We start from the raw sequence: 25,056 nt of genomic DNA, 5'->3' as shown, positions 1-25,056 counted from the left end.
CAGAAGAAGAGATGGAAAGATGTGGGGTGATGAAAGAGAGCCATGCCACCACCCCTCAGAGCAGCCAGGGACAGAAGAGGAAGAGGTGCCAGCTCTGCCKAAGDGKAAAGGATAGAAAAGTCAGCTGCTGGTGTTCTCAGTGCAACACACCCGTCTGCAAAGAGCACAGTCACATGCTTGTGGTTTGTAACAAATGCATGGACTAAGACAGCATAAGTAAGCATCACACACATGCACACTTTGTGCCTTTTAGTTCTCATGTTTTGTAAATTCACAATGGTTAGTGTTGTCGTTTATATTGAAGATCATTGGATTTTCAAATGAATGTTTTGAAATATTATAAAACATGCTTCAGGTGATTTTATTTTGTTCTTCACACTAAAAGGTTGAATGTGAAACTTTGATTGTAAGATTTATTGTAAGATAATATTTTCAATAGCTCTTATTACATTTCATAATATGTTATCATTGAAATATGTATCAAACTGTTGAATAGCGACTAAAAACTTTAAAACAATAGAATAATTATTGAAAGGTCCAAATCATCACGCAAAATAATTATGTTCCACAAGATGGATAATATTTTATAAATAAAGCACAGATATTACATTGTCGGATCATTTTGACCCGGCATATGCATCCTAACGTTATCAAACAATGTTGTTCAAGAAATAGAGTTAAGAAAATATTGACTAAATAAACAAAATAAAATAAATAAATAAAAAGTTTCACAATAAATTAACAATAACGAGGATATATACAGGGGGTACCGGTACTGAGTCAATGTGCAGGGGTACAGGTTAGTCAAGGAAATTTGTACATGGAGGTAGGGGGTAGATCCTGTTAAGGAGCCTTTTGGACCTATATTTGGTGCTCCGGTACCGCTTGCCATCCAATAGCAGAGAGAACAGTCAATGACTTGGGTGACTGGAGTCTTTGACCATTTTTTAGGCCTTTCTCTGACACCGATTCCTATATAGATCTTTGGTGGCAGGAAGCTTGGCCGCAGTGATGTATTGGGCGATACGCACTACCCTCTGTAGCGTCTTACTGTTGGAAGCCAAGCAGTTACCATACCAGGCGGTGATGCAACCGTCCAGGATGCTCTCGATGGTGCAGCTGTAGAACTTTGAGGATCTGGGGACCCATGCCAAATCTCCTGACGACGAATAGACATTGTCGTGCCCTCTTCACAAATGTCTTAGTGTGTTTGGAGCATGATAGTTTGTTGGTGATGTGGACACCAGGGAACTTAGAACTTTTGACCCGCTGAACTACAGCCCCGTCGATGTGAATGGGGGCGTGTTCGGCCCTCCTTTTCCTGTAGTCCGCGATCAGCTCCTTTGTCTATCTCACGTTGAGGGAGAGGTTGTTGTCCTGGCACCACACTGCCAGGTCTCTGACCTTCTCCCTATAGGCTGTCTCATCGTTGTCGGTGATCAGGCCTCACGACCTAGATCAGCTAGATGCAGGAAAGAGTGTGTAAGGTGGTATTGAATGTGTCACTGTCTGTCCATGTGTCACTGTCTGTCACCTCAAATGTTTCTCTTGACCTTGTACACCTATGTTGTAACCTTTAATTGGTAGGCTAGGTTGTAGCATCCTCATGATGGGTATAGGGAAAATTTGAGTATCATGAAGCCTAAACCTCTGACTGTTACATTGAACTGGGTGAATGGAATATGAATGAAAAAGAAATAAGGCCATGCTCATGAAAACAATAAAATGGTCCTACCTCATCTTAAACGGCTCTTACCACCACTGATTTCTATGCATTTAACCCTATCCGATAGGCGAAATCCAGATAAATAACTTTAGAAAAACTGGGCCCAGGTGCATACGCTTAGGGCAACAGATCTCTCAACGACTTGTAGTAACTAAAATGGGTTGATATACAATTTTTTTTGTTATCATTTGATAAATACAACATGATAAAGGACAAGTTGTAATTTATTCCTCCTTAATCACCATGCAGACTTTGTTCAATTTAGGGAAAAGTCTTGCAAACATCAATCATTGACTTGCCTAGTTAAATAAATGTTACATTTAAAATTCTCAGTACAGTTACCTTCAAGACATGCAACAGAATGATAACCCACAATGCAAACTCTCAATCTCATTTCAGTCAGTTAAGATCTTGGTTGGCAGCAGCTACAGTAGTTCCCAGAAGTTGGTTGAATGAGGGCCCCTTAGTCACAGGTCACAGGTGGCAGACAAAGAAAAGTATGAAAGGAAAGGCGTTTGGTCTTGGTGTCCTTCAAAGATATGGTCAAAATGTTTCATAGCATCAATTATATTTCCAATCTGTGACCACTCCTTCATTCTATATTGGAAGAGTAAAAGCATGTATCAAGATCAGTAACTACTTAACTATAATGCTTACTATTTTCAACTGTTTTCAAAAAATGTACTGCTTAGTATCTGTAGAAAGTGCATTGATGTAAGCGGATGTAAGCTGATGTAAGGGCTCCTGAGAGGCACAGGGGTCTAAGGAACTGCATCTCAGTTCTTGAGGTGTCACTATAGACACCCTGGTTCAAATCCTGGCTGTATTACAAACGGCTGTGATTGGGTGTCCCGTAGGGCGGTGCACAATTGGCCCAGTGTCGTCCGGGTTTGGCTGGTGTAGGCCATCATTGTAAATAAGAATTTGTTCTTAAAACTGACTTGCCTAGTTAAACAAAGGATAAATTAAAAAAGCTAGAATATTGATATTGTGCAGCATGTACAGTTGCCATGACACAAATCTATGAATTTCACAAAATAATACACATGTAGGATCTTAATTTGAGTACATTTTTAAATAATCCTGCAGCAACATGAAATGTGAATTATTATGTCATAATAATTAGGGCAAATCAAGTCTGACATTAAAAATGTGAAAATTACAAACTTTAGAAGCCCTATTAAAACTCAAATGCACTACAAGTCAGCAACAAATGAGTGATCGAATTAAGATCCTAATAAATAAATCCTATGGCCTTATTTCAGCAAATTCCGGTGAGCTGATCTACAGATGAAAAATAGGGTGGGATTGTAATGTTTTAAACATCATGGCGCTTTGTAACTACACTGATATCTCTTTGTCAGAGACTCAAAGTGGCACATCAGAACAAACATTTTATTTTAAAATAGAATGATATATATATATTTTTTTTATAAAAAAATCCCTATTTACTTCAGACTGCCATCACAATTTTCAGGGTTTGACTTTCCTTCTACTTTGTTTCCCAATTAACACTAAGGTTTGAGTGTTTCTGAAAGACCATAGCACAGACATTCTTCTACCCAATAAATGTACAGCTGAATACACAATAAATGCATGTCAAGGGGTTAAAACCATAACTTTAATCAGGGCATAAGCCCATAAGTGACATAAGCGGTCAGAAAACATGCTTTAAAATTGCAACATTTTCCCACACCAAGCATGGCAAAATGTGTAGAATTGTAGGAAAGGTACTTTAAAACATGCATTTTCAGTCAAAAGGGGTCCACACATTTATTTTGCCTACTTGGTGTTTGGGCCCCACAGCCAAATTTTGCTTAGGGCTCCCAAAAGGCTAGAGCCGGCCCTGACTCAGATACATCAATTCTCAACATTATCTCTGAAGAGATGCCTTTCAGTGGCATACTAATAATGGCTGTGGGTGAGCACACAATAAGCGACAAACAAACATGATGATGACTCATGAATGAATAGCCTCAGCATGTCTCCCAGTCAGTGAGCTCTATTTTCCAGCACAGAGACAGCGAGGAGGATGCAGGCAGGACCCACCCTGATCCCATATGAGTCAGCTGCAATCATATGCTCCTCTCGCCGTGCCTAACACACCCACCATCTGCGGCTAGACACGGTGGATCAGACCCTGGAGCTTTCCCCACACTGTCCCACTCCTCCTGACAGAGACTGCAATGTGAATCATCACCAACACACACAACACAACACACACACACACACACACACACACACACACACACACACACACACACACACACACACACACACACACACACTGGCCAGTCAATCCCACAGCACAGCCAGATGCACAGATGTAGGGACCACAACATGGCATCAGTAATTATTTATTCTTAGCCCTCAAGATGGCCAATATGGTCCCAATTCCATCTGTGTCTTTCCACTGCCAAGACCCCATGTTGATGTTGTATAGAGTTTCTAACAAATATGCATTTGGTGTTTCTTTAAAGCATTGGTATTCCTTCTTTGTTGGCTGTTTTAATTTGATGAATAAATAAAAAGATGAAACAAAACAGTGCAGGTGTGGTTGTCTTACCTTTGGGTACTGTTGAACTGGGATGAGTACTCTTTCCGAGAGCTTGATGTTTTTGTTACTGATGACATCAAGGTATTTCTTGACGTCACCGTCTTTTCTCAACTCATCCCCCTCATACTTTTCAATTTCTGTAGGAAAAGGTATTCAAGAATAATTGATTAGATATGCAAACAGAACTTCAACAGAAAGGTTCCTCAACATCCTTGTCATTGACAGAGAAGATCCGGTTTCATATGCTAGCTTATTTGTTTTCTTATTGTACTGTTTCATTGGTTCTACACTCTTAGAAACAATTGTTTTTCATCTCTCCCCATAGGAGAACCCTTTTGAGTTCCATGTTGAACCCTCTGTGGAAAAGATTCTACATGTAAACCAAATGGGTTCTACCTGGAAACAAAAAGGGTTCTTCAAAGGGTTTTAGATAGCACCTTTAATGTGCCAGACAAGCTCAATAGTGTTCCAGGTAAGTAGTGTGCCAGGCAGGCTCAATCTAATGCAGTTAATGTATTTGTAAAATGATATGAAGCCAGGTCTGTTACAGCGTAACCAGGATAATTCAGTCCCTAAGCATAACTTGAGGCTGATCATCATCATCAAAGTTATTTATAGTGCCTGAATGGTGAGAGGAGTAGTTGACATGAGCTGTCAGGTTAAGCATACGAAACAGTCATGAGTTGGAGAACCACTGTGCCGAACAATGATATTTGTATTTATAGCACTTGGGAGAGTTGACTGAAAGGCATACATCCAGGAAACATTAAGGAGCTGGAAATGAAGCTGTCACCTGTCCTCTATGGGGATCCCCCTCTGTCACTGGCAAATTAATGCTCTGCAGAATTAAGAATTATGAACCTGCGCCACTCTTGTAGAACAATACTAGAGAGACCTGGGCATGGGAGAGATAGGAAGACAGGCAGCAGGGGGTGGAGGTGATCTCTCACTTGGAGAGCCCCCCCCTCCCCCTCATTTCCTCCTCAACAGTTCTGATCCAGAGCGATTCAGCTCCATCTATTTATACACCATTATGACAAACAAAGCTGTGAGTAAGATGAGGGTAAAGTGCATTCTGTTGGCAGGGCTTCACAGCAGGAGGCTGTTGGCTGGTTGTGTGTGTGTTGCTGCGTTTGTCTCAGTTACAGACAAACCTGAAAGGCTTTGTTCCATTTCAATGAACTCCAGGAATCTCCAACAGAAAGCTGCTCCCATTCTACATTCCATTCAGGCCTTAAGCCTCTGTGTAGGATGATAGTTATGATATCCATGTAAGAATGAATAGTGAAAGCAATGTAGAATAGCGTATTGCTTAGTCATTTAGCAGACACTCTTATCCAGAGTGACTTACAGTAGCAATTAGGGTTAAGCACCTTGTTCAAGGCACAGTGACAGATATTTTCAACTAGTCTGCTCTGGGATTCAAACCAGCAACTTTTTGGTTACTTGTCCAGTGCTCTTAACCACTAGGCTACCAGCTTGTAAGGGTACAACAATGGTCATGAGAGGAATACATACTGGAGCACGTACTGCATGACCATGTGGGGTGGATTCAGTCAATGCCTCTCTCATGCTATGCCGTACCAATGTTCACAATCTACCTGTGCCCACAGCACACACACAAAGTAGAAGTACCTGTGTCTAGTTGTGTTCCCAAACTGTAATTTTGTTTGACCATGGGGCACGGTACTGCATACATACTGCAAAACAAGTTTGATTGAATTGCGCCTCTTGTGGCCGTAACTGTTAGCGAGTGTAACAGTATTTTGGGGAGTGTTGTACATTGTGTCTCCATAGAGACAGCCAAGCTAAGCTTACAAAGTCTGGAATGTTGGCTCTAGTTCAGGTTATGCAGTTCCCTGTGTGAAGAAGGAACCACATGGAATTTCAAGAGTCTGGCTGTAAAGTAATCAACTCATTATGGTTCAATTTGTTTCCAGCTACTGGTCCCAAGGAAGTTGGGTTTCCTTGATATCTTCCCTGCATAGTAAACATCTTGGCTTAATGATCCTTACATTTGGCCTCAGTCCTTGATTCTTTACAGTCATCAATGCCCTCTGAAAAATACTGACGATGCTTTACATCTAGATACCAAGGGCTAGATTCAGGGTGGATTTAAAGTAGGTAATACTTAGGATTTAGTTGAACGCATTTATCCGACATTGCATATAGTGAGTTTCCCAGACTGACAGAAAAGTCCCAGTAACTTGCTTGATTCAGGGAGGTTTTCAGCAGATTGAACTGCATAGTTCTTTCAAACATGACAGAATCCCTTTGAGATTCTTTGGATTGGAACACACTGCCGGTGCTGTCTTGTTCCCATAATCTAATTTCTTTCAACTGAGTCTCACATAAAGGAGCTAAACTGAACTCAAAATGAGACACTTCCAGTGGATGCCGCTTTGAAAACGCCACTTAATAATGATGTTGTGAATTTGATTCAGTGAAGCTACTGTCAAGTTGTAGGAGTGTTGAGGCTCCAGCAAACACCACAATTAGAAACTGCCTTTGGATATCAAACTGAATAGGGTTTAGAGATCTTTCCTACTTTGGAGTGAGACTTGTCCATAGCATTATTCCTAAACACTGTGAAAGTTTTATTGTGCCAGGGACTCACATAGGATCCTTTCCACAAAAATGAAATTGTCCTCAGGTATTCAGATTTATTTTAATTGTTTTTAAATCCCCTCCTCTCCACTTGCACACACGTACAGAGGCCTAGTTGAAAAGCCTTGAACAGGGAGAATAGTGATTTGAATGTAGCAACCCACTGCTAAGTGAAATCGGAACGCTTACTCATACACCTGCCACTCTGTACCCCTCAGACTCCTTACTGACCGCCCAGGTGAACTGCTCCAAGACCTCTCTAGTCCCTTTAATCCCTAACATCTGCTGACTGCGTATGCTGTGGCTGGCTCGGTGACACCTGCCTTCTCTGGAGGATGCAGTAAAGTAGCCAGGTGACCCCAGCCCGCTAGCAGGAAGGTCTCACACAGAAATCAAACTATTGAAATCTTTGAAAAAGCATGCTTAGACGGCAAGAGGGCAAGGACGATCTATATACCCTGCTGCGGCTCTTTGTGAATACAGAAGTTGGAAAGGTTTGAGTTCTCTTGCTGGTTGGGATGGGAAGGGGGGATATGTGGGGTGGAAAGCATGATTTCCAGGTGGAGAGGGAGGATATGTACCTGTAATCCCCTCTGAAAAAGAAAAATTACAAATCTAAATAAAAAGTTAGTCACCAAAAAAGACAGCTTTTAACTGCCAATGAGCCATTGAATTGAACATCCATTGAATATGAGCCATTGAATTGAACAACCATTGAATATCATTGACACCCACTCTCTTGAGTCATAATGATTTTATAGAAAACAACTTTACCAACAACCATTGCGATATCAATCATAATATATTGTGCTAACATGGATTATTTCTGAATGTACAGTATTGTAGCCTATCTATTCCTTTTTTAAAGCACAATGGGAAAGCAACAAACAAATAAGCCTTGCACTGATATTTTTGTAAAACAAGGTCATATGCAGCAGTTACATGTGTCAAACGTGAAAAAAATTCTGCATTAACATGACAATCTTTGTTGATAATAAGACCAATCACCAAACCAGACAAAAGGCCAGATAGTTACTCAGTTTCCAATCTACCATTTTCCTCTTAACAATTAGAATTTAGAACTGAGAACATAGTACTGACATACTGAAAACAGTGCTTGACAGTTGGACACACTAATCTGTAACCAGTCAGAAGGGATACACGTTGTGTCTTTGACAGTTCTTCTCACTTGAAGCATCCTAACTATGTTCACTGGGAAAACTGTGACTCATTTGGCATGTGTGTGAGTGTCTGACTAAGCGTCTCTTTCCCCATCATGAATATGTATAACCTAATATCTCTTTCAGACGACAGGGTTCACCTTACTGTTCCACTGTGCTGCATATTAAAGTGTTCTATCTTCCTTCTGATGCCTCCTACCTATTGGAGGTCATTTCTTATTATGGTGCTACGTCTTTGTGCATGTTACTGAATCGATGTAGTTGACCCCAAGGGAATGGTATCCGACCAGCCTCAATGCATCAAACACAACCAGAACAAGTCAAACAGCAGTCAGCCAATTTGACGCATACGTTTTTATTCTCTCACAAAAGAATCCACACTAAAACATAGAACCCAACCAAAAATGAAGCAATTCATGGTCAAAATGAATATGCCAAAGTATACAGTGAAAGGAAAGTCAGTGACCCCAATAAGGTGACTTGAGTGAATTACTGTACCTGTGCGTGCAATAGTTTTGTACAACATTAACAAGATACTGCATAATTCATTTGACATTATTGTGGGTGGGAAATGTGTCTTATGTGTGCGTTACCTCTCTCCCTTCCTCCCTCCATCCCTCCTATTCAGATATAACTCCTGATACGTCCATTGTCTTACAAAAAGCATTATCATTCAACAGGCCATTTTATTTACCTTGCAAGTAGGTAGAGGTATGCAGATTTATAAGCATAGATTATATACCATTTAAAGTAAGTGCCAATATTAGATCGGATTTAATTGTAAATAATACCTGCTCTGATATGAATACATCACAACACTTAAATAAATATAAATATAGCCTAGCGGTTAGAGCGTTGGGACAGTAACCGAAAGTGTTGCTGGATCAAATCCCCGAGCTGACAAGGTAAACATCTGTCGTTCTGCCCCTGAACAAGGCAGTTAACCCACTGTTCTCCGGTAGGTTGTCAAGTAAGAATTTGTTCTTAACTGACTTGCCTAGTTACAGTTATTTAAAAAATAAGTATGACAAAGAACAGCAACAAATCATATAATATCATATACCACTTTAAGCATTACATTGTACTCTCTCCAACAAGAGCTAATTGTTTTCTTTATCTTAATGCAATTCCTTCATTGAACTATTGCCTTGGGCTTCACTGAGGGAGTGATGAGAGGGAAACATGGAGCTGTCATGCTCCTGGAGGTAAATGACCGTGCTAAGGGATTTAAGCCTACAACCTGCTGTGTTGCACAGCAGACATCTCTACTGTGGGCTCTGCGTTACTGAGCCTTATGTATTACCTAGACGTAGCCTGCAGCCCAGCACCATCCCGGGTGGTACCCCTGCCAGATGTGAGGTTACAGCCACACTTTCATTTCCTGGTTTCACAACTCCACCAGCAGCTAAATGAACCACCGTGAGCCTTCTGCAACACCATTTAACCATTCAACAAAACAGAACTGACATTTCATCCAAACCATGTATTCACATTTATGACAGATATATTAAATAGACTGAAGTTAGAAATCAAACATTGATATACTATGTCCACCGGACTCTTTTGATCTACAGGCAATAACAATCTATCCAAATTAGAATTCAATAACATTAAAATGTAATGAAAAAGGGTCATCCAGCATTACTTATGTTTGTCAATCAGATGTAGGTGCTAAGCTGTTGGGTGGGGTAGATATGCAGCACCATTAGGATGCCATTATTTACAAGTATGATCCCACTCTGTGTGTATGAAACAACCTTGCATAAATTTGGCAAAGGGAGCTGTTGTTGACCAATGATGGTCCTGTGTGGTCCTTTACGGCTCAGTTGCTAGCGCATGGCGCATGCAATACCAGGACGGTGGGTTTGTTTCCAAGGGCCACCCATGTGAAAAACATTTTGCACTCATGACTGCAAGCCGCTTTGGATAAAAGCGTCTGTTATATCAAAATAAATCTGAACTGACTTTCTGAATTGCAATTAGGAATATTCTGGGGGTTTTATTAGCTCATTATTCAGGTGTTTCATGAACCCAATTTGCCGCAATGAATTATGTTAGTCAGTCAGATTTACGTGCTAAGTTATTGTGCGGGATAGATGCAGTACCATTAGGACAACATTGTCTACGGGTCGTTATTGAATTGCGGTGGCATTTGGGCATGGCAATTTAAAAAAAGTATAATTGGGTACATCTAAATATGTCCGCGTAATGACTTTTAATTATTTTTACCATTATGATAACATTGTGCCACCAGTAGTAGTAACACCAATGATGGTAACACCAATGATGGTAACACCAATGACACATTTGAGGTAATTTAGGATTTTCTTAAATGGAGGTCACAGATGCTCAAATCTAATGTCATTAACCCTTTAAAAATCTATTATTTAAGTGATATGATTAATAATTTTGTTCACAATGTTTTTTCCCTTCATTTAAATTGAGTATCACCAATGAAACTTTGAGTTTAGACGCAACAAATTATCAATGGAATCCTCAAATCTATGACATACTAACAGGGTGTGATTAGCTAATAATTGTATTCAATAAAGACCCCTCCCCCATAACAGTTTGCCACTGGAGGAAATGTTCAAGCTTGTAACATGTACGCTATGAGTCGGGAAGCAAGTACGGGGAGTGAATGTAATAATAAATAAACTAACATGGAACAAAACAAACACAAGCAGTGTACAGACATGAAACACAGAAACAGAAACAATAACCCCTGAGGAAAGAACCAAAGGGAGTGACAGATATAGGGGAGGTAATCAGGAAGGTGATGGAGTCCAGGTGAGTCTCATAAGGCGCAAGTGCGCGTAACGATGGTGACAGGTGTGCGTAATAATGAGTAAACTGGCGACAACGAGCGCCAGAGAGGAGGAGCGGGAGTAGACAAATGTTCTTGTATATCTTTGTACTTCCTGATTTTCAAGGTGGTAACACCAATGACATAAAACTGAGGGACAGACATTATACTAGTGAAAAAAAATAGCCTTCTTTGTTTTATAAATTTATACAACATATGAAATACTTTTGTTTACTTTCTAGCTTTCAAAATAATAGATATCTCTAAATCCCCAAAACATGTCACTACAACTCTACTGGGTCACTACTGGGACAAGCCAATTGGCTTTCCCTAAGTACTGTAGCCCTTTAAACTCACATGCATACTACACACCCGTTTATCCCAAATGTGCACTTCACATTTCCATATTATAAAACGAATGTATTTCACAGAATCAATGTTCATGATAACTATGTTTTATGCACAGTTACAATGATCATACACAGGATTGTTCCGGATTGTTCTGAACAGAATGAGCTTATGTTTACTGTTAGACCACTCGCTCAAGCCCTTGTAATTGTTGTGTCTGCCCCAAATTTTGGATGAATATTCTTGTAATGTTACTGAATATATCCAGAGTATTTACAGATTTCGTTATCGACAAATGGCTGCAGAAAGTACAGTAAAATGCACATAAGATTTACAGTGTAATGTTTAAATTCGGTCTTGTTTCAGGTGAACTGTTGCGTCCTCACCTTTGTTCTGAGAATTTTCCATAATCTTCCAATTGTTCCCTTTCAATTGCTACCATGGTTATGCATATGCTCCTCATATTTTTCCTATTGGAAAAATCTAATTGTGAACATGTCCATTGTGGTCTCCCGTTTATTAGCTTTCCAGAGGATAAAGAATCTCTCAAAATGAATAATTCTCCTAATTGTGTAGTCTGCACACTCAGTCACTGCTTTCAGCAAACACTATTGTTAACCTCAAATCCACATACTTAGGCTTTCAGTTGCTGTGAAATGACTCCAGCAACTTCACATATCGACGTTAAAATGTTCTACACTCTTCGAAAAAAAGGTGCTATCTACTATCTAATAGGGTTCCAGGTAGAACCCTTTTGGGTCCCATGTAGGACCATTTCCACAGAGGGTTCTACATGGAACCCAAAAGGGTTCTATGTGGAACCAATAACGGTTTTCCCTGGAACCAAAAAGGGTTCCCCTATGGGGACAGCCGAAGAACCCTTTTGCAACCCTTTTTTCTAAGAGTGTACATCTACTGTGTGACGGCATGATACAGATTGCCTTTGAGGCATAATCAATGTATTGAATTATTTCAGGCATTATGCTTTGCTTGGGGATCTTGGTCTAAACATAACTTTTCTGAACAATTGGAGAGGTAGAGGTAGTATTGTCTCATTTACCTCCCATTCACCTCCCATTCATTCATATCATATCATACAGTACATGTATTGTATATCAAAAGAGACAGTGACTCGATCATGAAGTGTTTTACTTTCTGTAGGAAGGACATCCAGGGAGTTTGTCATCATCATTGATCAGATTTCCTGTGTGATTTCAGTGTGCCTGCTTCTATCATTATGGCTGTATAATTTATTTAACAGCGCAGGAACACATCCATCTTCCTGGCCTGATGAATATCTGGTACAACCATTATCATGTAGCAGAGAAGAATACAACAGAAACACTTATTACCTCCGATATTTAGCTCTGGACAAAAAAAATAAATCCTCTCAACAACAGGCTACACACGTCAACAGGTGCAACACTATGTGTAACATGAGACATGCTTCAATGGACAATATCCAATATCTACTATACTATATTTTCAGGTAAGGTGGTGTAGCGGAGGTGGTTCGATGAACTACACCTGTGTGACGAGTAGCGCTGTGGCAGTCACGCAATTTCAGCAATCATTATTTATTTTAGACATTTCTAAAGAAACATGACATGAAGAAAATGTAATCTATTTCAGAAGAACAGAATAGCATACTCTGAGTTGTAGGCTACACTTGTTCATTTAGCAGACAAGATTTGGTTAGAATTCCATGGCATCTTTTATATTATTTTATAGTATGAAGAATACAATTGAACAAAGCTGAATAAAATAGAAAGGATATTTTCTCAAAACGATTTGAGGGAGTGAGCACATGCGGCTATTCTATGTTGAGCGGTTAACAAATAAATAGGTACTCCTATATGCTTAATTTAGTGTTATTAATCAAACTTTAGTTGTTCTACTGTCGTTGGCCTATATGTTTTGATTTTTAATACATTCAAAGGCAGAATGATGCAACTCTAATGATGATTTTAAAAAGTTGGTTGAAAGGCAGGCTGTACACACTTCATCAGTCTCTCATTCACAATTTGACAAGCACTTGATAATGCCTCGAATTTCCTTGCGGCATCCCCTTTGTGTGGCCGTAATGCACCCTAAAAAACCCATGCCTATTGCGGCCAGTGGCCGTTGTTCAAGTCTCCCTGAGTGCTGTGTGCTGCGTGCCCTGAAGCACCTCTCACTCATATGGCTCTCCATCACGTGATTGGGTCTTTCTCACAGGCTACAAGTGCGCGCATCCTTTTCGTCAGCCAACAAGATGAGTAGGTCTAAAGAACAGGAAAAGTGCTAGCCTATGTCAATCTACTATCCCCCATTGTACAAAAGTTGATCTATTCTATTCTGTGCGAGAAACAAATGTTACAAATTAATACAACCACTACATAAAAAAAAAAAAGTACACTATGAGGCTACAAACTGATCACAACATTGAGCTTAACATTTTATAAACTATTAGGCTATTTCTTCACATTATAAGCGCAGAAATGCGCACACGGCAGTTTTCCATTAGCGGGTAAACAACATTATCAAAAGTTACTGCAAATACAATTATGCATGTAATGCTTTTATTATAAAGGTGCATTTTATGGTGAAAATGATCTTCCCCAAACTTGAAACTCATGCGCTGCTTATGTATGCCAGTTAGGCTCTACACCCATTTTTAAGAAGTTATTTGGCCGCTTTAGTTACAAACCTTATCAAAACATATACAGACCTATAGGCAAGGCTACATGAGATGTGCAACTATGATTAAAAAAAGTCACACAAAAAATACATTGTTTCTTGCCTTATGCTGGGCATCATTCACAAGGGATAAATATATAATTCACAAGTGATAGGCTAATATTGTCAACCATCACACTGTTCTTGATTTAATCTTGTCTTTACATATACTGAATAATATATGTGTGAGATTTGTTTTGAATTAGAATGGACCATTATCATGCACCTGTCTCGAAGCAGGGGCAGGGGGAAAAAAGACATGTCATCTATGCACTTAAATAGTGAATGGAGGATGCTTTTCCCTGTGGTTCATTTTCATGCCAGCCAGGTAGGCTATACTCCTGTTGTAAAGATAAGCAATGTGCTTAATATTAGGAAAGTTGAGAAATAAATATAGTAGGCCTAGCCTATAGAAAACTCATGGGCTCCTCCTCTTTTTAATAGAGGCAATCACTCTGTTTTCTCTCGGAATTGCATAGCCTATAGAAATATTGTGCAACATGAGCTCATGGACTCTCAGTGTTTGATTCGATTTTCGATTACTTTTGCATTGATGTCAGCGTGATTAGAGGGTTTGCAAGTTTGGTAGGCTACTAATGACCATCAGCAGCATCAGAGCTTGGAGAAGTTTAATTACCGTGACTTAACAGTCACATGGAATTTCACTGCCTTCATACCAGTGTGGCGGTAATATGGTCACCACAACAGTCCTGCTGAAAAGTAACATTTTTTCTGCACAGAAAGGTTTTGGGCCGCCTAAGTGTTTTTTCGGGCCACCTATGTCCAAACAGATTTTTTTTTAAAGACTAATACATAAAGTATGTAGAAAGGATAATGGACCTATATATTTTTTAAATAATATCATCTATGAACAAAAAATCACCAAAATAAAAGGTAGACAGTCATGGAGAATCTAAGGATTGCTTTTGTCATGGCCTGGGTCCCCCATTGATTTTGTTTTAATGTTTGAGTAACTCAGACAACATAAGCCATGGCAAAATGTGTAGAATTGCAGGAAATTTGCTTTAAAACTGACTGCAATTTTTTCTCAATTTTATCTCAGCAAGGTGGCAAAATGTATTGAATTGCAGGAAATTAGCTTTAAAAAAGCAACATTTTGTCACTCGGCCAACAGGAGGGCCTCTAAAATGTTTGGTCGGCAACCACATCATTAGCCACAACCCCCCCATGCCCACCACCTAAGCCCCATTTTGATCCAGAAAAAAACCCTGACCTTACCTAAGACCTGAAATCTGTGCTAGCTCCCAGTGGGATAAGAGTAAGATAATGCGGTTTTGAGTGAATGACCTGGGATCGATACGTGGTCGGTCAAATTTGCAAGATAAAAATATAAGCAGACAGCTCAACTGCCCTTAAGCATGTGCCATTTCCAAATTATTACTTCAATCCATGGAGACCATTTACAAATGTTATACTTTTTTATGTTCAAAGTAAAGGCCAAACATATTCTCCATATCTGCAGGCTATACAACCAATGGTCAAATTTCAAATTCCCAGTTAGGTCGGGGATTGCACACCTTGTATTTATATAAGGGAGAAATGATAATTGACTGATTCTCTAGTCTAAATACAACATTTTAACAGTTTTTACCTGCCTAGAGTTACAGTAATTGTGGAGTAATTGTGGCTCAAGGTCTCTCACTAGTGCCAAAGAGGAACTGGAAAAGAAGGGAACCCTCACCATGGCTTGAGACAGGTCTTAAAGGTAGACTCAGCGATATGACGTAGATGCAGAAAGTAAACATCACAGTGGGTCAATTTCCAGAAAAACTAAGAGTATTGAATCACAAGGCTCAACTTCTCCTCTGTTTTAGTGCCCTAGCAACCATGCTGAAAGAGCGTGACGCGAATTTGTGCACATGCGCAGATACCGTGTGGGACTGTGTGAGAACAAAGTCTTGCCACTCGCTCATCTCAATATCTGTGGTACTGCTTGTGGAAACGTATTTTCGCTGAGTCTCCTTGTAGACCTTTCTTGCAGTCAAATTACCAAATCGCCCTCTAGTGGACACTTGGGTAGAACGTTACTAATATTTTTCATAATTTCATCATTAATAAAAATAATTTCCAAAAACCTCCTGAAAATCCTGTGTTTCAATGTTAAACGGTTTTGTTATATTTCAGTCTTCTGTGATGTATATAAAGTGTAATATTGGGATGCAAACTCAAAATGTAATACATTTTAACTCTATATCTGATGTGTCTTCTTCTTTTAAGCCCATAACCATGTGTGTGAGGTGTATACTTTTGTTTCAAAGTGGATTTGTTTAAGTCTACCAAGAAACACTGTTTGACCTTGACTTAGCCCACTGCAGTAAAAGGTTAAGACATATTTGTGAAGACATCTTGAGACAACTTATGAAACATCTTCAAGTCTTTATGTCTCAAAACGTCTCAAGATGTCTCAAATGTATGTCTCAAGACATCTTATGACGACAACGATGGCTGGGTCTGTCTGGGGCGTTGTTGTTGTTGCTTTTATAGAGGCAGGTGTTGTGATTCCCCGACATTATCTGTGGTTGTACAAATGTGAATCAACTACTGAGGATTCTTATTCATCTCATTTTCATCTAGCCTATAGTTGCAAATGACACTCATTAACCATTTCCATTGGCAACATGATGCTGGTGTGACTCACAGCTCACATAGTTTTTTTTTTGGGGGGGGGGGGGGTTGTAATTGTGCCACTGACTCATTCTATACAATCATGGACCTGAAAATGAATTTGGCCCAAAACATGATCATTATTCTTCATGGTTTGCTAAAATATGCTGCATTATGAAATTTCTGGATTGTATCACTGGACATAATGATTAATCTTCACTGCATATATACACTAAATTAAACAAAATACAGAATATTTAACCCACTATCATGACTCTTTGTCACCTGTTGAATCCGTAATATATTGTCGACCAAATGGAGCAGCAGCAACTGTCTCCAGGTACAGTACTCTTACAACTGTCTCCAGGTACAATACTCTTACAACTGTCTCCAGTACAGTACTCTTACAGTCTCCAGGTACAGTACTCTACAGCTGTCTCCAGGTACAGTACTCTTACAACTGTCTCCGGGTACAGTACTCTTACAACTGTCTCCGGGTACAGTACTCTTACAACTGTCTCCAGGTACAGTACTCTTACAACTGTCTCCAGGTACAGTACTCTTACAGCTGTCTCCAGGTACAGTACTCTTACAACTGTCTCCAGTACAGTACTCTTACAACTGTCTCCAGGTACAGTACTCTAACAGCTGTTCCCAGGTACAGTAACTCTTACAACTGTCTCCAGGTACAGTACTCTTACAACTGTCTCCGGGTACAGTACTCTTACAAACTGTCTCCGGGTACAGTACTCTTACAACTGTCTCCAGGTACAGTACTCTTACAACTGTCTCCAGGTACAGTACTCTTACAGAAGCAGTTAGCTACAGATCAGAGGAAATGAGCATGCTTGTGCAATACAACTTCTCATACTACAGTGTTTACTGCGCATACAGCTCAGATAGAAGTAGACTATGACTTGAAACATTAGCATACTAAAGTCGTGACAAGAACATGAGTCTATGTTCAAAACCCATAATGCCAATTTTTTTACATTTTTTATGTAAAGATGATGTGTGCTCTTTAACATAAGAGGTGTATCTTACAATATTTTCCTTGGCTATCACTTTCAATTGACTGGTGATAATATTACAGCGAATTATTCAGCTAATACCTCAACTGATACAAATGTTGTCGAATAATTATTGGCTAATGGTAAGCTGCACCTTCATTTTCCCTGAAACAAAATAGTCACCCAGAAATGCAGAATACTAACACTCAGATGACAGGATGCCAATGATTTTTGGTTAATATGCCTAATCCTGAGAAATGCACATCCAAAATTAGCAACAATATCCATCACTTTCAGACTGTTCTCCATTTTTCTGAAGGTGCGGTTCTCTATTTCTCTCTGCCATTACATGCCTTGATGTCATGAGTCAGATGAAACATCAAAGTGTTTGTAATGACATATTTCACAATGATCCTGTCTCATTTCCTATATGGTAGTTACTATAAAGGTCTTCAATGCATTCAGAAAGTATTCAGACCCCTTCCCTTTTTCCACATATTGTTATGTTACAGCCTTACATTTTTCCTAATCAATCTACACACAATACCCCATAATGACAAAGCGAAAATGAGACTTGAAATTGTGATCAGGTGCATCCTGTTTCCATTGATCATCCTTGAGATGTTTCTACAACTTAATTGGAGTGCACCTGTGGTCAATTCTATTGATTGGACTTGATTTGGAAAGGCACACACCTGTCTATATAAGGTCCCACAGTTGACAGTGCATGTCAGACCAAAATCAAGCCATGAGGTCGAAGGAATTGTCCGTAGAGCTCTGAGACAGGATTGTATGGAGGCACTGATCTGGGAAGGGTACCACAAATGTCTGCAGCATTGAAGGTCCCCAAGAACACAGTGGCCTCTATCATTCTTAAATGGAAAAAGTTTGGAACCATCAAGACACTTCCTAGAGCTGGCCACTTGGCCAAAATGAGAATTCGGGGGAGAAGGGCCTTGGTCAGGGAGGTGACCAATAACCCACTGGTCAGTCTGTCAGAGCTCTAGAGTTTCTCTGTGGAGATGGGAGAACCTTCTAGAAGGACAACCATCTCTGCAGCACTCCACCAATCAGGGTCTTTATGGTAGAGTGACCAGATGGAAGCAACTCCTCAGTAAAAGGCACATGACAACCCACTTGGAGTTTGCCAAAAGGCACCTAAAGGATTCTCATACCATGAGAAACAAGATTCTCTGGTCTGATGAAACCAAGATTGAACTCTTTAGTCTGAATGCCAAGCATCACGTCTGGAGGAAAGCTGGCACCATCCCTACTGTGAACCATGGTTGTGGCAGCATCATGCTGTGGGGGATGTTTTTCAATGGCAGGGACTGGGAGACTAGTCAGGATCGAGGCAAAGATTAACATAGCAAAGTACAGAGAGGTCCTTGATGAAAATCTGCTCCAAAGCGCTCAGGACCTCAGATTGTGGCCAAGGTTCACCTTCCAACAGGACAATGACCCTAAGACACAGCCAAGACAATGCAGGAGTGGCTTCAGGACATGTTTCTGAATGTCCTTGAGTGGCCCAGCCAGAGCCCGGACTTGAACCCGATCGAACATCTCTGGAGAGACCTGAAATTAACTGTGTAGCAACACTCCCCATCCAACCTGACAGAGATTGAGAGGATCTGCAGAGAAGAATGGGAGAAACTCCCCAAATACAAGCTTGTAGCGTCATATCCAAGAAGACTCAAGGCTGTAATCGTTGCCAAAGGTGCTTCAACAAAGTACTGAGTAAAGGGTCTTAATACTTATGTAAATGTGATATTTCCTTCTTTTTTTTATACATTTGCAAAAATGTATAAAAACCTGTTTTTGCTAAGTCATTATGGGGTATTGTGTGTAGATTGATGACCATTTTTTTATCCATTTTTGAAAAAGGCTGTAACGTAACAAAATGTGGAAAAAGTCTGAAAACTTTCCAAATTCATTTTATGTACTTTAATTTGTTGTTCTGTGTGGCTCAGTTGGTAGAGCATGGCACTTACAATGCCAGGGTTTTGGGTTCGATTCCCATGGGGGACCAATATGGGGGGCAGTACGAAAATGTAAGTCGCTCTGGATAGGAGTGTCTGCTAAATTACTGAAATGTAAGAATTCCATGATACCTTTTCCCACACCTCTTTGAAACATTGACCACCAAACTAGAGGGAATGGCAGCTCCTGGCATGATGCATATAACTGTAAACATGTATAAGAGTGTAGAACTACACACAGTACATGCTAATATGCAGTATATAATACTAACTTGGTATTATTAATTCACAGAAATGCCAGTAGTGTGTCGTGAACCATAGCAAGAACCCTTTTGACCTCTACAGTGTTATTCATATCATTACTTTTACTATCCTACATTTAAGCATTATTGCCCGAGGAGGTATGGTATATGGCCAATATACCATGGCTCAGGACTGTTCTTAAGCACGGCACAACGAGGAATGACTGGACACAGCCCTTAGCTGTGGTATATTAGCCATATATCACAAACCCCCAAGGCACCTTCTTGCTATTAAAAATTGGGTACCAACGTAAATAGAGCAGTACAAATAAACTTTTTGTCATACCTGTGGTATACGGTCTGATATACCACGGCTGTCAGCCAATCAGCATTCAGGGCTCAACCCACCCAGTTTATAATACACCTTAAGTAATTGAGGTTCACTATGTTTGTCATCGTCTATAGGGGCACAAAGGGTTGAATGCCAGGCCAGCCAACCACTGTAAATGCACCAAGGTTTCCAAGTGTTTGATACCCCTCCATTCACTCCATTCCAGACATTTTTAAGAGCCCTCCCCCCCTCACCAGCCTCCTGTGAACTCAATACACTATAACTCGCCACACTATCCCCAGGTCCTCTGCTAAGAACATAGAAACACTTACTGCTTCAGTGAGAGGTAGGCGACCTCTTGCCTGAGAATGTGAAATTGACAATGCACACTGGCTCTCTCAATGTGAATGCTTATTTTCTCAAAGGCTCTGGCCGTTGCAGATACAGTACAAGCATACCACACAAGATCTATGACTATACTGAAGAATACTGGTGAGCATTGATAAAAAACTAGTCCAGGTGAAAAGACGTCCTACATACATGGCAGATAACCAACAGCATTCTCATCTGTAGGACACTAGTATCTACCACTACCTGACACGCACAACAAAACCAACCCAGTGCTCTTTGCAACAAATCCACCAGCAAATAGCCCTAAATGTCTACATCCCTTTGAGTAAAACTTTTAAAACATTATGAAGAGATATACACTTATCACATGCACCTTAAGACAAATGTCAATTGCCAATTTAATTAATTTCACTGGTGCCTCCATGAAAATTACTGATTAGAACCCTTGTGGAAATCCTTCAATTACTTCAACATGGGAAGAGATATCATCTCGATCAACCATGTAGATTATCACCGGCTAATTATTTCTACCAGTTAATGGGAAGGAGGAATTTACACACACATATGGACTATTTTCTTCCCTTCAGACATTAGTAATAGCTAGGCTAATATACAAATTCCCATAGATTATTCCGACTAGGGATGCATTTAAAACAAAAAGTGCAATGATGTACATGATGTACACATACTCGTAATGCATAAACTACACAAATGTAAGGAAAACATAACTGAAGAGCTATATGTCACGTTGGTATGAAGGATCGGGAGACAGACGCAGGAATGCGTAATAGTTTTTTTTATTGCACCCAAATTACGGCGTGCCGTGTAAAGGCACGGGGACGAAGACCAAATAAACACTATACAAAACACAGGGTTGAAACCCAAACAAAAGAGCGAGGAGTACCTCGAATAAATAACACACGCGCACAATGATTAACACACGGGACGAGACACGTAATCATCTGCGCAATCCACAAGGGCATGAAAGTCCAAAACACACAGCACAGGTACTCACACATACCAACGGACATTGTAACAACAATCGACAGCCCAATGGAAACCAAAGGGCACACTTATACAAGTACTAATCAGTGGGAATAGGGGACAGGTGTGCATAATGAAAGTTCTGGAGGGATCTGTGACAGTATAGGTGATATCATTGGTATAATTTCAGTCGTATTGGCAGCTGTGGTTACGGTGTGGTACAGTTATAGCAGCGGCAGCTTGCTGGTACAGTGGTAGCAGTGGAGGTAATAGCACGTTTGTACCATGGTTAACTGAGGCATAACCTTTTTTAAAGCCAGTAATGGCACATGGCTTAGAGGTCTTCTGAATTACATCAACTTTTTTGTCTGATTAAAGCTGCAATATGTAACTTTTTGGGGCGACCTGACAAATTCACATAGAAATGTCAGTTGTAGATCTGTCATTCTCATTGAAAGCAAGTATAGAAAGCGGAAGATCTGTTCTATGTGTGCTATTTCTATGCTTCCGTGCTTAAGTTTTGTTTTTGCGCCTTTTACTTTTGGTTTTGTACTCCAGCTTCAAACAGCTGAAAATACAATTAGTTTGGTTATGGAAAATATACACTACCATTCAAAAGTTTGGGGTTACTTAAAAATTAAGACCAGCATCCCGCAGTTGCCTCTTCACCGTTGACGTTGAGACTGGTGTTTTGCGAGTACTATTTCATGAAGCTGCCAGTTGAGGACTTGTGAGGCGTCTGTTACTCAAACTAGACACTCTAATGTACTTGTTCTCTTGCTCAGTTCTGCACCTGGGCCTCCCACTCCTCTTTCTATTCTGGTTAGAGCCAATTTGCGCTGTTCTGTGAAGGGAGTAGTACACAGCGTTGTACGACATCTTCAGTTTCTTGGCAATTTCTTGCATGAAATAGCCTTCATTTCTCAGAACAAGAATAGACTGACGAGTTTCAGAAGAAAGTTATTTGTTTCTGGCCATTTTGAGCCTGTAATCGAACCCACAAATGCTGATGCTACAGATACTCAACTAGTCTAAAGAAGGCCAGTTTTATTGCTTCTTTAATCAGAACAACAGTTTTCAGCCGTGCTAACATAATTGCAAAAGGGTTTTCTAATGATCAATTAGCCTTTTAAAATTATAAACTTGGATTAGCTAACACAACGTGCCATTGGAACACAGGACTGATGGTTGCTGATAATAGGTCTCTGTATGCCTATGTAGATATTCCATAAAAACTCTGCCGTTTCCAGCTACAATAGTCATTTACAACATTAACAATGTCTACACTGTATTTCTGATCAATTTGATGTTACTTTTGAACAAAAAATGAGCTTTTCTTTCAAAAACAAGGACATTTCTAAGTGACCCCAAACTTTTGAACGGTAGTGTATTTCACAGTGGTTTAGATGGTACAATAATTCTCTACACTATAGTTGTTTGTTTTGTCAAATAAAATGAATTTATGCAAACTATTCGAATTTTAGAAACCAGGGAATGGCAGAGAGATTTCTGCATAGTGCACCTTTAAAGAGCTGAACAAGCTGAATAGTTTTATTGTTGGCCTCTTGCCAGGTTTCACTGAAGTCAAAACCACTCAGCAAAATACAGTCCTGAAGCTCTCCCGATATATTTCTGTAGATGTTCTTTGATTCCATTTAGTTTAAAACAGATAATTTGTGCTCCCAAAGTTCACAGTCATCACCACTGAACCATAAAAGCTTGGCTTCGAGGGTATGGTTTGGGGGCAATATTTAGGCTATTTCAGGTCTCAGAGATGGGAATGTAGGATGGCAAAGCCCCACTATAAAGGAATCACCAAGGTCATATTTGCTTTGTGTAGGAACACAAACCCACACCCCTTTCAAGGTGTAAGAACACCCTGACCTGTAATTCACACAGTCAAATCTCTAAATATTGGTGTGTGTGTGTACGTGCGCGTACGTGTGTGTGCGTGTGTGTGTGCACCATTCCCTGTCTTATCTTCATCTGAGGGTCGCTGATGATAGTCTGACATGAAGTGACAAGCATGACAATTTTGGGGGAAACATTTGTAGCCTACTATTTAGTAAAATGGAGTTGAGGTCGAGGCTGAATTTTATTGGGGAAAGTTTCTCTGACTATCTGTCTCCCTTACAAATCCAGTAACACAAGCTATGATTAAAGTGTCTTGTATTTTCTCTTGGATGGCACTACCAACACCAACAAGGAATCTTTGAATAGATAAGTTATATAGCTCGTTTTAATGTATTTTAACACACCTTTGGTTCAATTCAATCAGTAAATCCACACTTTTCAGTCTCGTGCGTAATATATACGCAGTAGCTAATCAGTACAGGTATCCACCCCTTCATCTCCCAACATACTGTATGTGATGCCTGTGGACACAATGGACTGGTAGACAAAACCAATAAAATAATCTACAACACATTGATAATTGTAGCGATAAAGACCGGCCAAAACAATGACACGTTACCTTCGGCAAGCAGACGCATTGCATGAACAAATGAGGAGTCCAGCGTATCTTTCTCGGCCATCAGCTCCGGTAAGCATTTCTCCTGATCCATGATAAGGTACCTCTCCTGTTCACCGCTTGTGCAGGTGAGACGACAAAAGTGATGAGGGTCGGAATGCGCGTCTCTCTTCTACTTGGTAATTCTCTTTATAGGTAGGCTACCGCAAGAAAATCCGTAAGGAATCTCTTCAATTACACGTGATGCTTGACTGAGAACTGAAATTCAGAGCTATAAACACATCTCTCCACATCCCACTCCCTCCTGGAGAATCAGCCACCTTAGCTACAGAGAGACTGCGTGGCGTTCCCCGCCCCTCTGAAACACGATTGGTCATATGAGACAGACTATTCGCAAACAACAAATCTCAACACTGTTATGATAATGCGCTGTTGTAGTAGGCTACAGCGAATATTTTTCCGTCAGCCGCTGTCCTTGGTGCTGAAAATTTCTCACGTGTGGAAACAAGCAGACACATTTTAGTCAATTAGCAGACGCCCTTATCCAGAGTGACTTACGTTTTCCAGAGTGCATACGTTTTCATATTTATCCATACTGGTCTCCGTGGGAATCGAACCCACAACCCTAGCGTTGCGAGTGCCATGCTCTACAACTGATCTACACGGGACATAAATACGGTGAAGTTAGATAGGCAACACAATAAACCTGTTAATATGAATGAAATGCAAGGTCTTAGTCTACCGTGCATTAGTGTCCATGTATTGTCACAACTCTATTCCCTTTACTAGACAAAAAGTATTTTGACAATACATCTGTGGCAGGTGAGAAATGCATGGCCAAAATGGAATTAGGTTGAATTTCTTTAAGGCAACAGCTGTCTTACACAAATTGGTTTAAATGGAAATAAATTAGATGGTACAGATCAAACATCTCAAGGCATTCCTAAAATTAATTTACACAAAATAAATGAGCCATTACAGTTGATTGTCACAATTTAACATGGACTTTTGCTTTGTTCCAACACAATGCAACATTCAGTGAGTAGAGGTGTGTGTTTTCATCTCCATGTTATATGTGAAAACATCATCAATTCTCGGGACATGCTGGACAAAGACTGCAC

The 25,056-nt window shown here is 40.1% G+C and overlaps 1 protein-coding gene and 1 non-coding gene across 5 annotated transcripts in view; one reads left to right on the top strand and one right to left on the bottom strand.

Moving 5' to 3' along the window:
• The window catches only part of LOC111968088 (KH domain-containing, RNA-binding, signal transduction-associated protein 2), a 115,155-nt gene extending 90,753 nt beyond the window's left edge, over positions 1-24,402 (bottom strand). For 2 of the 4 annotated variants that reach the window (XR_011480357.1, XM_023993624.3), the window contains exons 1-2: positions 23,939-24,398; positions 4,293-4,420 (exon numbers count right to left, since the gene is read on the bottom strand). Coding sequence is in view for 2 of the 4 variants with exons in the window: in XM_023993624.3 (XP_023849392.1) it covers positions 4,293-4,420; positions 23,939-24,029 (219 nt within the window). In the remaining 2 variants the exon portion in view is untranslated. Of the gene's footprint in view, positions 1-4,292; positions 4,421-23,938 lie in introns of all 4 variants that reach the window. The other 2 variants (XR_011480358.1, XM_023993625.3) reach the window with 2 other exon arrangements.
• On the top strand, positions 19,538-19,607 carry trnav-uac (transfer RNA valine (anticodon UAC)). The gene has a single exon. It is a non-coding gene; the product is annotated as a tRNA-Val (tRNA).
• Positions 24,403-25,056: the final 654 nt, after the last annotated feature.

This window comes from Salvelinus sp. IW2-2015, linkage group LG8 (genome assembly GCF_002910315.2).
Source record: "Salvelinus sp. IW2-2015 linkage group LG8, ASM291031v2, whole genome shotgun sequence".
Lineage (NCBI taxonomy): Eukaryota > Metazoa > Chordata > Actinopteri > Salmoniformes > Salmonidae > Salvelinus > Salvelinus sp. IW2-2015.
Note: the sequence above shows the minus strand (reverse complement) of the source record. Positions and strands in the feature narration are given on the sequence as shown.